This window comes from Mustela erminea, chromosome 8 (genome assembly GCF_009829155.1).
Source record: "Mustela erminea isolate mMusErm1 chromosome 8, mMusErm1.Pri, whole genome shotgun sequence".
Taxonomy (NCBI): domain Eukaryota; kingdom Metazoa; phylum Chordata; class Mammalia; order Carnivora; family Mustelidae; genus Mustela; species Mustela erminea.
In genome coordinates this window covers 68,737,776-68,754,232 of record NC_045621.1, presented here as the reverse complement: position 1 = coordinate 68,754,232, position 16,457 = coordinate 68,737,776, and the positions used below count along the sequence as shown (strand labels likewise).

Genomic DNA, 16,457 nt, shown 5'->3' with positions numbered 1-16,457 from the left:
TTCGGCTCAGGTCATGATCCCAGGGTCCTGGGATGGAGTCCCACATCGGGCTCTCCGCTCAGCGGGGAGCCTGCTTCCTCCTCTCTCTCTGCCTGCCTCTCTGCCTACTTGTGATCTCTGTCAAATAAATAAATAAAATCTTTAAAAAAAAAAAAAAAAAAAAAGAAGGTACTTAACCTCACTGGGTCTCTTCATCTCTAAAACACCTGCTATGAAAAGCTAACATACATACCATATTGAGCAATGTGCCTCAACACCTAAGAGGTGCTCAACCAACTCTAGTTTTCTTCCTCTGGCAAATATTTATAAAGTTGCACTGAGCACTGCCGCAATCAGGCATCACCAGCAGGTAATTTCATGTGAACACCTCCAATAAACTTCCTTAAATTCAAGGCACAGGATTACATAAAACATTGCTTCTTATTTGGCTAGCGATGCATTTCTGTAATCCTACAGGTGGAGTCCACCTACAGTGAACCATGTCTCTTGTTCTGGCATCTAATCAAGTAGCTCACCTCCTCTCCTCCCATCCGTGTGCAGCACTCAAGTTTACCAGCTTAGGTCTACAAAACAGCCCCACACTCTCCAAAATTTCTAAGCTATTGCCTTCCTTCATCACTGTAACTAAGGGTTACTTTACTTTCTAGAACTCTATTTTAACTACAACATTACTCATAATAGCAAAAGATTATTAATTCAGATACCCCAATTTTGGAAGCTATTTAAGTAAAATATGTATCATCCATATAATAATGGATATTATTTAAAAATTATTAAACGGATAGCCATTTAAAATGTTTTGACCTCCTTAATGCTAAAGAAGTTGTACCTGTAGTAGAAATACTACCCTATAAAACAAAATGCAAGGGAGACTGAAAAAAACAAAACCTTAGTGGTTTTTAGCACTAAATGGTGTCTCCTTTGTTTCTTGCTCTTTCAAACAAGTCTTTCACCACCTTGATATTATAGTGGATGGAGACCCGTATCTGGAACATGCCAGTTTTCTCTGCAGACAAGAGTCCATTTCTTACAACATCTCTAAGCAAATTCCCCAGCTTCTTGCAGCCACTCCAAGCTTTAGTGCCTTCTTCACTGTCTCAGTTCTTGTCCCCTCTTCTCTTCAGCCTCCCTCAACCTTGTGATTATTTAAAAGGTTGTCTGCTACCCACAGGAATTTAACGCCCTACCGTTGAAAGCCTCAGGAGTTGCCAATGTCCCTGCTGGATGATCCAATACCGGGGTTTCCCACTATCCCTGACCACAGAGGCTCTCAGCCCCCTCCCCGACCTTCCGTCTCCCTCTGCTTAACAGTTTCTGCAAAAGGCACCTTGGCACCCAGTTTGCCCTTGTTCTCACTGACAGAACCTGATTAACACCTCCTGCCTTTCTAAGGCAGGCAAGCTCGGCTTAGTTTAAAAAAAAAAAAAAAAAAAAGATAAAGTCCTTCTCCCTGGAGCAACCCTTTAGCTCTGACATTTTAGCTATGTGGCATTGGGCATTTTTCTCAACTTCTCTGGATTTACTTCCTCATCTTTAAGATACTACCCCACAAATGTATGGTTAACATTACGATAAAATAACATTTGCTCACCTTTTATTCCCCTCAGGACTTGCTATCACTTTCCTCTCAGAACCTAATACTTGGCAGCTACGCTTCAAAGCACTGAACTCTTACTCCATTCCCCTGGTATGCAAATAACCCAATTTTCCACCTGACCTTGAGCCATCAAGAGCTCCCTCTCACTTCTTTTAAAAGCAAAATAAGACACAAATATGCCCCTCTTGCAGCGTCCCCTACTGCCTTTGGCCCTCTTCGTTATTAAACCACTGCAGGCTATGACTACAGCCTCTTCCATTCCTCAAACCCTTAGTCCGTAAAGGTCAAGGTGGACAGCCTCTCTACCTTGGGAACCCAGGCTGGAGAGACAACTGTAAAGACTGTTCCTGGAGAATAAATGTTGTAAAGTACTCTTCACACCTAATTATCAAAACTTGAGTTCTCTCTCTGGGGCTCCTGGGTGACTCAGTCCATTAAGCACCGGCTCGGCTCAGCTGTGGTCGTGATGGGTGGGACAGGGGTGCGGGTTAGAGCCCCGCACTCCGTTCCCTCCTCCGTGGTGAGCTTGCTTCTACCTCACCCTCTGCCGCTCCCCCTGGTTGTGCTTTCTCTAGCTCTCTGTCAAATAAATACATAAAAATCTTAAAAGCAACAAAAATAACCAAAAAATCTTGAGCTCTCTCCTTTTCCGAAAAGCCAACAAGATGGCGGAAGTGGAGCGGAAGCAGCACCGGACCTCCCTCAAGTTCACCTACTGCCGCCAGGGCCTTGACCAGCTTCTGGACTTGATCCCGCAGCAGCTCATGCACCTGCTCAGGCCCGGCTCCTGGACTTATTCCATCGAGGAGCAGCACCTCTTTGGGAGTCCGGCGGCTAGGTGGCCGTCCTGAGGGCAGGCAAGGTGGCAAAGGGAGCCACCCGTGAGGCTGAGCGCCTGCGCGAGGCGTAAGAGGCGCCGCCCACAGATGGGCCCCAGGAGGCTAAGGCGCACCTGTCCCGCGGGGATGGTGGGTGGCGAGGTGGTTGTCAACGACCGCAGGACCCCCAGCCAGGTGGGTATCAAGCCCCGAGATGAGTGGCTGCAACCTGGGGAGGTTCTCCATTACCTACAGGCCAGTGAAGCTCGGCTGGCCTGGCATTGGAGGCACGCACTCCTTCCACTTCACCCCTCTGTAAGTGACCAGCTCAGCCAGTACACAGACTTCTCTTATAATTCAAGTTCTTTCAACCCTAAGGATGGTGTGTGGAGCTTTGCACTGGGGTGTGTGGGATCAAGTTCGGGGCCTCGAGGCACGGCTGACTGCTCAACTGATGGGTTTCTTTTTTGTAAGATAGGAGCCTTTATTAAAACCCATGGGTCCATCAGTACTCTAAGACACCTGATGCTGAGAAAATGCCTTTTCCTCTCTTCATTCCTACTCAGAACTTTTAGTTCCTCCACTAGTCTGTCAACCCTTTAAGGGTGTCTCAGAATCAGCTGCTGCTAGTCACTATTTTTGAACCACATTAGTTCCACTTCATATTAAAACATGGTAATGCTGGTGCCTGGGTGGCTCAATTGGTTAAGCGACTGCCTTTGGCTCAGGTCATGATCCTGAAGTCCCAGGATGAAGTTCCATACTGGGCTCCCTGCTAGGCAAAGTCCGCTTCTCCTGCTGCCCTCTTCTGCTCTCCCTCAAATAATAAAATCTTAAAAACAACAACAAACCATGGTTAACGCCAAAAATGTTCCCAACAGCCATCAATTTTTCAAACTCCCCAAAATTTAACCTTCCCAATTACCTCCCTAAAAATGGGTTGAATTAGAATTTTGGTTAAGATTCCCAAGTTTATTAGCATACCTGTTCCTTCTGCATCTATCCAGACCACCAGTTTGTGTAACTTCATATAGTTTCATCTTTCCCGAATATGGGGGAGTGAACAGGATTTCTGAGATAATTCTAGAGCATATGTCCGTAAACCTACAGTGAAATGCCAGATCATAAACATTTTAGGCTTTGTGGGCCATAGGGCCATTTGCTTTTTTTTTTTTTTTAACAACTTTCTAAAAATATAATACTTGGTACAAGTGCCATGTGAATATCAGCTATGGTAGGATCTGACCCACAGGCTATAGTTTGCCAATTCTGGTCTAAACTGGGTTATGAGAGCTTTTAGACCATGCTTTTTTGTCTTTTGCTTTTCTCAGTCCTGGAACAGGCCTCGAGGTACAGCATGCCTTAGGTATTCAAATGGTTGATAAAATCAAGCCAGGTATTGTGAAATCACTATTGTGATTTCACAATACCTGGCTTGATTTTGGGTTAGCAAATGGTGAAGGAAAACAGTATTATAAAACCTCATGAGCTTTTATTATTTTCTATCTTGGGATGTAGCTGTCTCAGCTGATTTTCTGATCACAGCTACGGTTGGTTCTATCACCAAGCTAGGTCCTGTTCAAAAGAGCTGGATCTTGACCTCCAGAAACTTACGTCAAAAGGTAGAAATGGTCTTTTGTTTAAATACGAGGGAAAAAAATAGGAGTCAATCCAGTAAAAATGAGTATTAAAGAATAAAAAAAAAGCAGACAAGCTAGAATAGAATGTTTTATTATCAAAATAAAAAAAACTTTGTATAAAAGCATTACAAATCAAAAGCTCTATTTACATTTATTGATTCAATGTCCAATTAGGCACCAAACACTGAAACCACACAGGGAAAGGCTGCACATGCAAAGAAAATGGACACACAAACACTTAAGATTCCGCCTCTACCAAACGGTTTGATTAATGCAAAAGGAGAGGGGGGTGGGGCACAACTCTTGATACCTGCCCAGAAAACTAAAAGGGCAGAGATGTCAAGTTAACTAATTGTGGAAAGTCACCCAGTTCTAAAAAGGCACTTCTCATTGTTATAAAAGTGCTTAGAAGCTGAACATGAACCCTGTGCCTAGTTTATAACTTCAAGAAAGCAAACACTGCCAAGACTAGTAGTAGACTTGTATCACTATTGATTTTCCACGCAAAATGATCAGGAATTACTTTGAAACACCTTACATATAAACCAAAATAAACTTGGCAAACTATTGTTATGCTGAAGTTTTACAGCATGAATTCAAGTCAGCCTATTCCTGAAGCCTCACTCTCCTAACTCCCTGGGATGTCTTTTCTACAATGATTTTGAATAGAGCCCTGCCCTTGGACCTTGGGGGTGGTAACTGCGAGATCCAGATGCATCACTTAACCTTGTAGTGGAAGAAAGCAGCAGCAACTACGTCTCACCCAGGACAACTTGTACAAGAAGCGCAAAACATGGAATAGTCTCATGAGAGGCATCCACAGTAATGTACTCCACTTTCCAACAATTACCCAATTTTTCCACATGGTTTTAAGACTTGTGTGCCTTGATTCCGTTAAAAAAACATCAACTAGTGTGAACGCTAAATCTAAAATTATACTGCTTTCTCGTAAACAAGTTAGAGGGCTGTTCTCTGGAATTCAATAGATGTAGTTAGCTAACATTACTACTGTGTTTCTAAGTGCTTGGATTTATGGGTGGATTCCAGGGCTATTTTGATGCCAATTAAATCAAACATGCTTTCCTATAATTGCCATTTAAAGAGAATTCGGAAACAAAATGGTGGGAGAGAACCACTGGAAAGAAAGGGGGATGGTATGGGGTGTGTTGGGGGGAAGCAAAGGAGGAACTGCAGAAGGGCGAAGTATAGCTAGCGGTATACCTCAGTGATGCTCAGAGACACGTGGGTCTAATGAGATTAACTTGATTTGCGTTTCCTATAAAACTGATCATCAAAATTCTTAACTCGCGGGTTGCAATCACGTGACTAAACCAGTAACTTTAGGAAGATCGGCGCAGTAAAAGGCAGAGAGTGGATCTTCCAAATGCTATGCTTGCATTTCGAATTCCTGTTTCAGACTGAAAGAGAGAAGAAACAGGTCAGGATATGGTTTTCAACCTAAGAAATTTCTTTGAAAAGCCAAATTCAGTTTTCAAAATGTTTTCCTTGAGCTACAGTATATACAGTTAAGTGCACACATCTGAGGCATACAATGGGCATTTTCACGCACACGTCACCACCACCCAGAGGAAGACGGAAAACATTTCCAACATTCGAAGACTCCCAGTATGCCCCTGTCCGGTCAAAACCTGCAGTCCTCACCACCTGGAGACAACCACTGCTCTCACTTCTTACATCTTTTTATTAAGACACACACATGAATGTACGATTTGGGTGGGGAAGAGAGAAAAGCCGGCCGTTTACCTTTTCAAGTAAGCGTGCACATTCCCAAAGCCATGGTATTTGGCTAGATACACGAGGACCCCAGTCGCACACCGCCCGTCTCGCTGCCGGCAGAAACTGCAGTTGCAGATCCTGCGGCAAGGCGGGCAGTGCCAGTTCTGAAAAATTGTGAAAACGCACGGTTAAATCCAGTCTTACTTTCCTCCCCTTACTTACCCATTCTTATTTAAACTCTAAGAGAGGCATCATCAATTGCATTAAAAAAAATTTTTTTTTTTAAGTAAAGTGAAAGCTTAATAGGATTAATTTCCATTAGTCCTCCTGATACTTCTTAGGAAATCGAGCAGAGGTTACACAGCAACTAGCAGGGGTAGAGTCAATTTCCCTTGAATGGCCTGGTCCCAACCACGCACTCCGAGGCGGGCGGGGGACCTCATACTTATCCAGCACTAACACTATGAATTCATCAGCCTCCCCTGAAACGTGCACCCCACAACAATAAGGGCTCCATCCTTTCCCTGTTAACCTTTTTGGCCCTTTCTACTCATGGCTGACCTTCAAGCCCACAGGACCACACTTCAGGGCACCTACTGGATCCAGCAGAGCATCCTTGACCTCTTCACCGTAGCGGTTTCGAAGGCAGGGACCACAGAATTGGCCTCGAACACCCCAGCACTCTGGGTTTCTGCAGTTTGTTTTGGTATCAATAGTTTTTTGGCGGCATTGATGACAAGTGGATCCCTACAAATAGGGAAATAAGACGGGGAAAAAAGAACAGAACACCGCTTTCTGTATAGAAAAATGGCATAAAGAATATCCTTCTTTGTAGATGGGGTCTTGACAATTAGTCCTTCAATCCTATGTCAAATTATATACACATGGGTATGCCAACGGCAGGAAAAATAAATCAAGTATGGTGATTTCATTCAGTCGGCAGATGCAGCAGTTAATATTATCAAAATTAGTTTTCTGCAAGAAAATATCTTTTGCAAAAAACCATACCCAAATCTTTATTTTTAGCACACCATGATATCCTAGCACTTGTGTATGTAGACACATACACAATAAATATATATTGAATCCATTTCTAAATTAAAAGATCAAATGCTACCAAAGGCTTATTAAGCAAATACTACTCCTGCAGACTAAGAGATGTGTATCCCAAGGATGCTAAAAAAACTCTCCTTATGTGAAAAAACACACAGGAATAGTATCCCATATGCTAAGACCTTTAACATTAGCAACACTCTAAGGATAGAAGCTATCTTTTCTCTCACAGATGTTCATGTTCACAGATGAAACGTATAGAGCTTTGTACCAATGAACGGTTATAGATCTTCTCCCGAGAGTTGTTGCAGATGTTCTCCAGCTCTTCCTCTGTGATTTCTTCCACGGGGCGAATTATATGCGGAAGGGTCATGGATCCGGCACGACGACTTCTGGGTATGTCCTCTTCCTGCATGACAAAAATCAAAGAATGGTGCCCTTACTGGCTCTTCCCAGCTCTGAATCCCAGATACAGGATTTGTAATTTCTTCACAAAGAATTCAACCTAGAAATCTTTCTGAGAGCTTATGGAGAAGGAGCAAGTTGTTAAGTTTACTAAAGATAATGGGACACCATGGAAAGAGAAGCTGAAGAAAAGCTTTGGCCACTTAAAAATAAAATCTTGAAATCAAAGTTGCAGGGGGTGCGGCGCCTGGGTGGCTCAGTTGGTAGAGCATGTGACTCTTGATCTTGGGGTTATAAATTTGAGCCCCATGTTGGATGCAGAGAGTACTTAAAATTAAAATCTTAAAAAAAAAAAGCAAGCAAGCTTTGATCTTCTCACCCACTAATAATACACAAATAAGTTATAGGACATTTAACAATTCTGAATGATTTGAGAAGGTTTATAACAGGTCATCTGGTTTTGAGGCTGTGTGGGTCCTTGTGTTGTGTGTTGGATACTGGGCCAACAGAAGAGCAAACATAAAATGTGGAAAACTCACATCCATGTAGCTGTCCATGGTTTTCCTCTTCCTCACCAGCATGTACTTATCCTCCTCCTCTTCCTCTTCCTCCTCTGTGGGTAGAGCACTAAGGGACCCAAGGATCCGGGACCTTGATCTGGTAAGAGGACGAGCTCTTCGTTCAGGGTTTCTCCTGGAAGCAACACCTGGGAATGTACGCCTGCGCGGTGTCTTTGACTGCTAAGTAAAACACATGTGATGCAACCCATTTAATCCAGAATGAAGAGAAGTGGCACCTTTTCCTTAAGAACATTTTTATTTAAGTAAAACGAGAGCTCCATTTACTAATCCTCTGTCCTTTCCATAATTCACAGAAAGTGAGTCCCGAAATGATACAGCTGTTGTAATTCTGCTAACACCAAGCCATTCCTCTCAGACTGAGAGATGATCCTTTTATTCCTCCACTTAAGAACAGATCTCATTTTCCAAAAAACCCCAAAAAAACAAAACAAAAAAAACCTTTCTACAATATCTCTTGAGCCCTGAAACATACTCAATATTTCTACATGGCACAAGAGAGAAATATATGTATGGTTTTCCTTCTTCCGTTCCTTGCTTGCCTCTTTCCTTTCTCCTCAGGGAGAGATGGGGAAAGGAACTCTTCCCTGTTGTACCACAGCAGACACATCAATCTCCCCTTAGTTGTACCAGCTAAATTCCTCAGAAGATAATCACATATATTAGGCCATGACGTGTTTAAAAAATTGTCTTTTCCTTTTTTATCTCTCATGCTCAGTTATTAAAAACCTCTATCATTACTTATCTACCATGTAGAAGGAATATCCTAATGCGGGATACAGAAAAAAAAAAAAATTCAGTCTTTACTCCCTGCCCTTGAGGAGCTTAGTCCCACTTAGGAAGGAGAGAAATAGCCAGACAAAAAAGAGTTAAACTCTAAAAAAGAGTTTAAAAAGTTCAAAAGTTTAAAAGATTAAAGTTAAAAAGTTTAAAAGATTAAGCTCTGCAGAAGCATGGCTTGGAGAGGCCACACCTGCCCTAGCTTGCACAGAAGAGGTCCCAGAGATCTGTTAAGTTTTCTCTACTTCTTTGTCTGGAGGACTACACAAAATAAGGAAACTGGATTTGAAAATAATAAATCTAGGGGTGCCTAGGTGGCTCAGGTGGTTAAGCGGCTGCCTTCAGCTGGGGTCCTAGGATGGAGCCTGGGCCTTGGGCTCCCTGCTCAGCAGGGAGTCAGCTTCTCCCTCTCCCTCTACCCCTCCTCCTGCTCGTGTTCTCTCTCTCTCTCTCTCTCTAGTAAATACATAGAATCTTAAAATAAAATTAAAAAATCTATCTTAGACCTGTCCAAAATACTGTAATATAAACAAGGATTTATACTTACTGTACTGGGGCGTGGGAGGGAACGCCTTCCAGGGAATGAGCCAGGGAAGCTTTCTAATTCTGACATTAGTTTTGCAAGCTAAAAGGGGAGGAAATTCAACAGAAATTATTAGTTTAGAATAACTGCTAAAGAAAAAAGCAACTTCTGGAAATTATAGTAGCATGTCTTAAGTTTCTGATTTCACTTACACATCTACCAAGACTTTTGAGAGATTAAAAGAGAAATTAATTTAGGAAAAGAAGCACATTTTAAAGCACACATTGTGAAAACTTCAGTCACACTGAAAATAATTCTTAGAACATAGGTATGAGCAATGAGCAGCTTACAGAAAGGGTGGGAAGGGTCCGTGTTAGCACAAAGTCGGATACCTACCATTGCTTTGTTTTGCTTTATATTTAAAGCTCTTTTCTCCAAAAAATTCATTCCATTTTCATCTTCTGAATCAGAACTGGAATCAGTCACAGAATTCTCAGGGGGCTTGGAGGGCACTGCTCTTTTGTTGGTGGCTCCCCTGGTGTTTTGAGTTGGGAACTTCATGGCCACCCGGAGGGGTCCGGACCTTCGGCACTGGCTGCGGGTCCTATAGCCAGTGTGGTCTGGCTGCAGTCTCTAGTGAATCAGGAACAGTGCAGTCATTATCGACTTGTTGATTGTCGGACAGGCTGCACCACTGACTACAAAATCCCTTCTGAACAAAAGACACTGACAGCAAATAAATTTTAATGGAATACTTTAATAGTCAAGTTTAACTGACAGCTCTGGGCAACAAATCAGGAATTATAATAAATACAATAATCAGGGTAATTTAACTCCTTTAGCCTATCTGAGACATGTCTTTATAAGCCATCTTCATAGCCCTTAGGTCAGTGGTTCTGAGTCTGTTTTGTTTGTTTGTTTTGTTAATGTGAAAATCCCAGCTCCCTTTTTAATTCAAAAATAGATCTTTCATTAAAAAAAAAAAATGCCTATAAAAACAAGCATGGTTCTCCCACAAACATGGTTTCAGTGCTTGGCATTAAATATGTTAAAGGTGCCTCAGTGCTCTAATCTACTCTTTAGAAAATTTGCAGCAAATAAGCCTAACATGAAATTCATCATTTTAACCATTTGTAACTGGCAGTTCAGTAGCATGAAGGGCATTTGCACTGTTGTACAACCATCACCACCATCGATCTCCAGGACTTTTTCATCTTCCCAAAACTCTGCACCCATTCAACACCAACTCCCCACTCCCCCCAACCTCTGGCAACCACCATTCTACTTTCTGTCTCTATGAATTTGACTACTTGAGGTACCTCTCTAATCTACTTACTATAAATTTAAAACTTAAAAGTGTTTGAGATTCCCAAAGTCAAGTGGGATTCCATCATTAAAAATATAGTAAAATTAGCCATCAGGGAAAAGTGAATCAGAATCACAAGATACCGCTTCATTACCCACTAGTGGAGCTGAATCAATAGCAAGTATGGCAAGGATGTAGAGAACCTGGAACCGCATACGCTGCTGGTAGGAATGTACAAGGTGCAGCTGAAGACAGCCTGTCAGTTCGTTAAAAGGCCAGAGTTACCACGGGACTCATTCATACATATACTCCGAGAGTATTATGTCCACACAAAAACTTCTATGTGAACGTTCATAGCAGTGCTTTTTCACAATAGCCAAAAGGTGCAAACAACCCCAAAACCCATCAACTGATGAAGACGATAAATAAAATTTCGTACATTCACGCACTATTATTTAGCAATAAAAAGATATTAGGTACTAGCACCTGCCACAACATGGAAGAACCTTGGAAATCTCCCATGAAGTCAAAGAAGTCAGTTACAGAAGACTGCATAGTATATGGTTTCATTCCTATGAAGTGTCCAGAATAGAAAATCTATCATGGTAGCAGACAGACTGGTGGTTGTCCATTGTTGACTGAGGGTACTGGGAAAGGATGAGAAGTGAATGCTGATGGGGGAAAGGGTTTTCTGGGGAGCTGATGAAAATATTCTAAATTGATCGTGGGGATGGCTGAAAAAAAAATTGATTGAGAAAAGAAAATAGATCACCCATAAAATCCTAGAAATGGAACAGCCACTGGATTTTTTTTTTTTTTTAACATTCAAACATGTCTAAAACCTGCACAATTTCTAGTATTCTTCATGTACTTTTAGTGTGCCTGATGATGAGAAAATGACAAACTTTTATGGGTTCTTAAGACTTTGAATCGATTGGTATCTTATTAATTGAAACAAACAGCATCTACAAAGAATGGAAATAGTGCCCAGAAATGACTCGGGCTAGTGGGATGTAAGACCTAAACAATGTTTAGGTCACATGCAGATGTACAGATCAGCCCCTGCAAGAGCTCCAGTCTGCACTGCTTTGGACCACCATCCCTTTTTAGACAGGCAATGCTACATGACCACCAAGTCAGATGGTGATAAACACTCCTTGGCCAGATGCTCCCACTTATGGCAGCATCGTTGTGGTCCCTGGGAATGGCTCCCCATCAGACCAGTGAGCTGAAGAGCATACACTGACTGTTAAGTTGACACACTGCTTCCTTTGAGACAGTCCTGCTAACCAGAGTCTGCAGAACTAAATAGTATGCTCAGGGAGAGCGGGACCAAGATGCAGCAGCAGCAGCAGTGGCCTGAGCAGAACAGCAGAGGTTAAAGGTAAAGCAGCGTGCACAAGAAAAGGCAGCCAAGGAGCACAGGTGAAAGCAAGAAGGACCCTGTCATTCCGTGCACTTGAACTCCTGAACATGAGTCATCACAAGTTTTTTTGAATGAGGTCTAGGTCCACCACAGGAACCAGCATTTACCAAAAGGCCTGCTCCAGGCTGAGCCAATACTGGGCTGGGCACTGGAACTTAAAACAGGAATATAGCTAATCTTGAGGACATGTGGGATTCCCGTCAATCCTGGAGTTTGGCCAATTTTATCTTCCCAGTTCCCAAGACTTTCAGAGCCTACAAAATGTTCAAGCTTTACAAGTAGGACTACATTAGTAAAAACCGTTGTAGGACATAAAGAAGAAAACAACTCTTAAAATTTTAAAAAGGTCAACAAAATCTTCTGGCATGACTAAAATGAAAATTATGAGAAGAAAAAAAAAATTTTAACCAAGTATGTCATGCCTGTAAATGTACCGTACTTCTTGACATGGGTTCTCAAACTCACCATTCCATCCTGTATCTCACTCTCTGAGAAACCGCAAAATGATTCATCGTCAGAGTCGGCATGAAAAATACTGGCCAGTTCTTTAGTGACATCTGGCCTTGATTTCTGTAAAAATCCGCAATGGTCTAATACATCTTGCACCTCACTTTCTGAAAAGCCGCAGAAAGATTCATTATCAGAGTCCTCATAAAAAACATTTGCCAGTTCTTCACTGATATCTGACCTGAATTTAGGTTTCTGTAAAATAAATAAATAAATGTGGTTGTGCATTTTTTCCCCTTTTTCAAGAACCAATTTTCCATAAACCGTGCAGAGAGCAAATCACATTTACAAGTGCACTACAAGAGAACAGCTTTTGTTACAAAGAAAAATGGTTCAGAGGTTTACAAATGATTTCTGAGTTGTTATGGCAAATCATCAGGCATGTTAGGTTAGGCGACATTTCAAAAAGATAGAATAAGTAGCTAATCTACCTCCAACAATTACTACCTAGAACCACAGCAAAAAGTGAAATGAAATTACAATGCATACTGTATTTTCCAGCGGCTGTATAGAAATGCAGGCAAAAAGCAAGCGGTTTTAATCACGCACAAAGCATTTGGGGCACTGTGGGCACTGCAGACTCAATTCTGTTTATTCTCAGGCAGCACTTACCGTGTTTGCAAAATTATCAGAAGCAAAGCTGTCACAACTGTCATCAGAGGATGATGATGTTTCCATGGAAATCAACTTCACATATCTAAATTTCTTTACATTCTTCTTTACTCCATGATCCTTTTGCTGCAAGTGAAAATGGCAATGCTATTAAGTCGGGCGCTTACTACACTAACTGAAGACATCATTTTTGAGTTTAGTAGTTCAAACAGCAGAGTAGATATATCCATTTCTTATACCCTACATAGTAAAAGCAGGATTTGCAAATGCTATAAAAATATTTTCAAAACCTGGTAAAATCTTAAAAGGGGACCCCTTTGAAGGAATTATTGTTAATTGATGTCCTTAAGGACATCAATTCAATTAAACATCTATAGAACTACCTCACTGCCCACCTCTCTTCCCACCAAGCAGAATGTGTGATATGGAGTTCCCAAGGGGTTTAATACCAACCTCCTAAAACCTGCCTATTAAGAAGATTAGATTGGACTTCCAAAAGGAAATTTCAAAAGTACAAAATGGTAGAGTGATTTCTCTCCCTCAGCCAAAAATCAAGCTAATGAGGTCTTTTTATATAAGCTTTGGGCTGTGTACTGTGATGCTAATTTCCCAAACTACAAAAACTGGCTAGCACCTCTACTTCAAGATGGCAGGCTTTCAAGCTGGTTCTGCTCTAACCAAGAGGGGTATAGGGATTTCAGCAAAGGTCCTTACAAATCAAGTGAACAAACATACAAGGAGGCAAGTTAAAGGTCAAATAGCACTCTAAACCCAGGTAGAATGCCTGATTTCACCTCAGCATTCTACCAGCCCGGCATGACATTCAGCTCTTTCTGAAGTCTCCTTGCTATACCACTCTTAAGTTTTTAGAAGTCCTTCTGTAAGTCACAAATTACTCCTAGGTTACTTGTTCATAAACACCAAACAGCCTGGCTTTGCTCATCAGAAAATGCAATTAGCATCTATCTCAAGATAAAGACAGCAATTTCTGGCATTTCTTAACATTTAATGAGACCTACGTGTTTTTAGTTCCTGTGTTTTAATTTTCTTAAATACAGTCACACAATAGAAATGACTCCTCATACTGAAAACTTTGAAAGGCATGCTCTGCTATGGGCCCCACAAAATAAAGCCAAGATGTGAGGTGTCAGGTGGAAAGCACATTCTCGACCTTCCTCGTACACTTAACACTATGCACTTGATTTCAATCTCTTGCAAATAAAATGATCATGTCTTTTGTCCTTTTAGAAAGGCAGAAAAATGTGACGTAGGTAATGCTACTACCTATTAAAAGGGCTCTCACAAGCACCCCATTTTCCAGGTGAGGAAATTCAAGGATCCAGGGAGGTGAAACAGAGTGCCCGAGATGACACAGCTGGAAGGAGAATCCAATTCTGTAATCTCCCAGGACATCAATGATCCTTGCACAACTGGAGCAATTTACTCATCAATCTACCTACAAGCAGTCAGAGGCCCAGGACAGCCTCAAGGGAGGCAGTCTACTGAAGTTGACAGGAAAACATAGCTGGGCTTTAACACGTCAGCACACGCCAAGAGTTAGTTAGCAGGCAAATGCATGTTTTAGAGGAAAAGACGTAGGAAAAGGCAAATGGTCATGGTTGAGATTAACTTCTCTGGCAGGAAGGTAATAACTAATACCACTAAGCAGGTGTTTTATTCGTGCCAGGCACTAAGCATGTTTTCACATTACGTTTAATTCCTTGCAAGAAAGGTGCTATCATTATTCCCACCTAACAAACGGGGAAGCTGAGGCGTGAGGGGTTAAGTGGACTACTCCTAACAGGATGCCCCAAACTGGAGCCCAGGCACGTCAGATTCCAAGTCCTGTTACACACGGCTTTCTCCAACCTAAAAGCCAATGCCGGGTTACACCCAAGCGCTATTTCTCTGAAGCCACGCCCCCAGCACGCCCTCTCCCACCCCCCACCCCCCCACTGGAACCACAGCCTCCCCACGTGTGTCACTCTTTATTTATTTTAAGCAGGTCACACTCTTCCTTTCCACCCAACCCCCATCTTCTAACATCTCCTGGAGTAGACGCTACGTTCCGGTTTCCGTTAGAGCAAAATGTAACGTTCCATTCAGGGCAACGTCCTGCAGCTGCGAGTAAGGCTGGTGGGTGGAGGAGTGGGAAACGAGCAAATGGTCTGCGAACAGTTTGGACCACCGGGTCCTTCAAATGCCCTTCATCGCCGCCCAGAACTAGAGATGCCTACCCCCCATGGGCGCACCCAAGTCCTAAAGAGACCACTTTGGGAGACCTTTAAACTTCAAGCCCACCAATCCTCAGCGGTTAGAAAGCCGATGCTGGTGTGGCAGGCGCAAAATCCCGCCGGGAGCGCTTCCAAAGCGCCCCCCCCGCCCCAGTGCGCTAGGTGTTGCCGCAGCGAGCCACGCACCCGCCCGCAAGCTGCACGCTGGAAAGGGCTGCAAGGCTGCAGGGCAAAGCCCCCAGGGAGCAGGGCAGGAGGCGCTCCCCTCCACCCGGGCTCCGGCCGGCAGACACAATGGGGGACCAGCCAGCTCCAGTCGCTGTCCGGCCCAGAGCACACGTGCACTTCAGGCGCACGTGGCTTCGGGTTCCCGGGAGTGCCAACCCACCTGAAAACTGCTCAAATCTCCTACCGCCAGCGCGCCTGGGGCGCACGCCCAGCGGGGTCAGCCCCGGGCTCCGAATTACGCGAAATGCATAAAATCTGGGGCTTGCCTACAGGGGCACCGCCCAGGACCGCCACCGGTGGATAAGGAGCACTCGGTCCGCGGAGTTAGAAGGACTTGGCCCGCACCCAGCACCCACCGCACCCGCCCCTCGGATTCAGCAGCCTAGCGCTCACCCGCACGCGCCGAGCGTCCATGCTGGCGGCTGGCGCCCAGGCCGGCGCTCTGGGACTGGAGAGCGAAGCACCGCGAGCCGCGGTCCCGCAGAGCCGAAGAAGCCGGAGCTGCAGCAGGCGGGGCGCGCAGACCCGGGCCCGGAGGGGCGGGGCTCTGGCCGGTTTTCCCGCGTTGGGGCGCAGGTCCTGCAAGCTGTGGTAACCTCCTGCCCCGGTGCGAGACCCTCTCCGCACCGGGGAAAAAAGCGACCCCCAAAATATTGTAGCCCCAAGTAGAAGCCTTGGAATACTCTAAAGTCCGTCTCAGAAAAGCAGCGCTTTGGGGGCTCTAGGACGTTCTTTTTACGTGGCTGCACGGTCCTGAGCGAATGGCGCGAAAGCGGTTCGTATTGCCCCGGGGTTAGCAGGCTGATTTGCATGAATTCCCGGGCTGGGAGTGGAAAAGTCGAGTTGCGGTCTAATGGAGAGCAGCGCCCGAGAGTCTTGCGGGTTTATCACTGTCCTTGCGGCGTGCGGTGTACGTTATTCAACATAAAAATCCAGAATTAAGCACGAATCCCCCCCTTTATTAGTCCAGTCAATGTCCCTGAGTGTGGCACCTCTTATCTGGCAACCACATC

At 43.8% G+C, this 16,457-nt stretch overlaps 1 protein-coding gene and 1 long non-coding RNA gene across 4 annotated transcripts in view; one reads left to right on the top strand and one right to left on the bottom strand.

Moving 5' to 3' along the window:
- Window positions 1-4,130: 4,130 nt before the first annotated feature.
- CDCA7 (cell division cycle associated 7) lies at window positions 4,131-15,922 on the bottom strand. 3 transcript variants are annotated; one of them, XM_032355972.1, is made up of 10 exons: window positions 15,838-15,922; window positions 12,983-13,108; window positions 12,329-12,565; window positions 9,528-9,764; window positions 9,156-9,233; window positions 7,790-7,990; window positions 7,117-7,254; window positions 6,390-6,539; window positions 5,820-5,956; window positions 4,131-5,473 (listed from the first exon to the last, which is right to left on the bottom strand). In XM_032355972.1, the coding sequence occupies exons 1-10, from the start codon at window positions 15,856-15,858 to the stop codon at window positions 5,443-5,445; spliced, it is 1,356 nt and encodes a 451-aa protein (XP_032211863.1). In that variant the 5' UTR covers window positions 15,859-15,922; the 3' UTR covers window positions 4,131-5,442. The 3 variants fall into 3 exon arrangements, with proteins under 3 accessions (XP_032211863.1, XP_032211864.1, XP_032211865.1); XM_032355973.1 differs by having other exon boundaries at window positions 7,790-7,987; XM_032355974.1 differs by lacking the exon at window positions 12,329-12,565.
- Window positions 15,923-15,974: 52 nt separating this feature from the next.
- LOC116597784 overlaps window positions 15,975-16,457 on the top strand; it is a 69,199-nt gene continuing 68,716 nt past the window's right edge. Inside the window, exon 1 of the long non-coding RNA XR_004288781.1 lies at window positions 15,975-16,219. This is a non-coding gene — a long non-coding RNA (uncharacterized LOC116597784). The remainder of the gene's footprint in view (window positions 16,220-16,457) is intronic.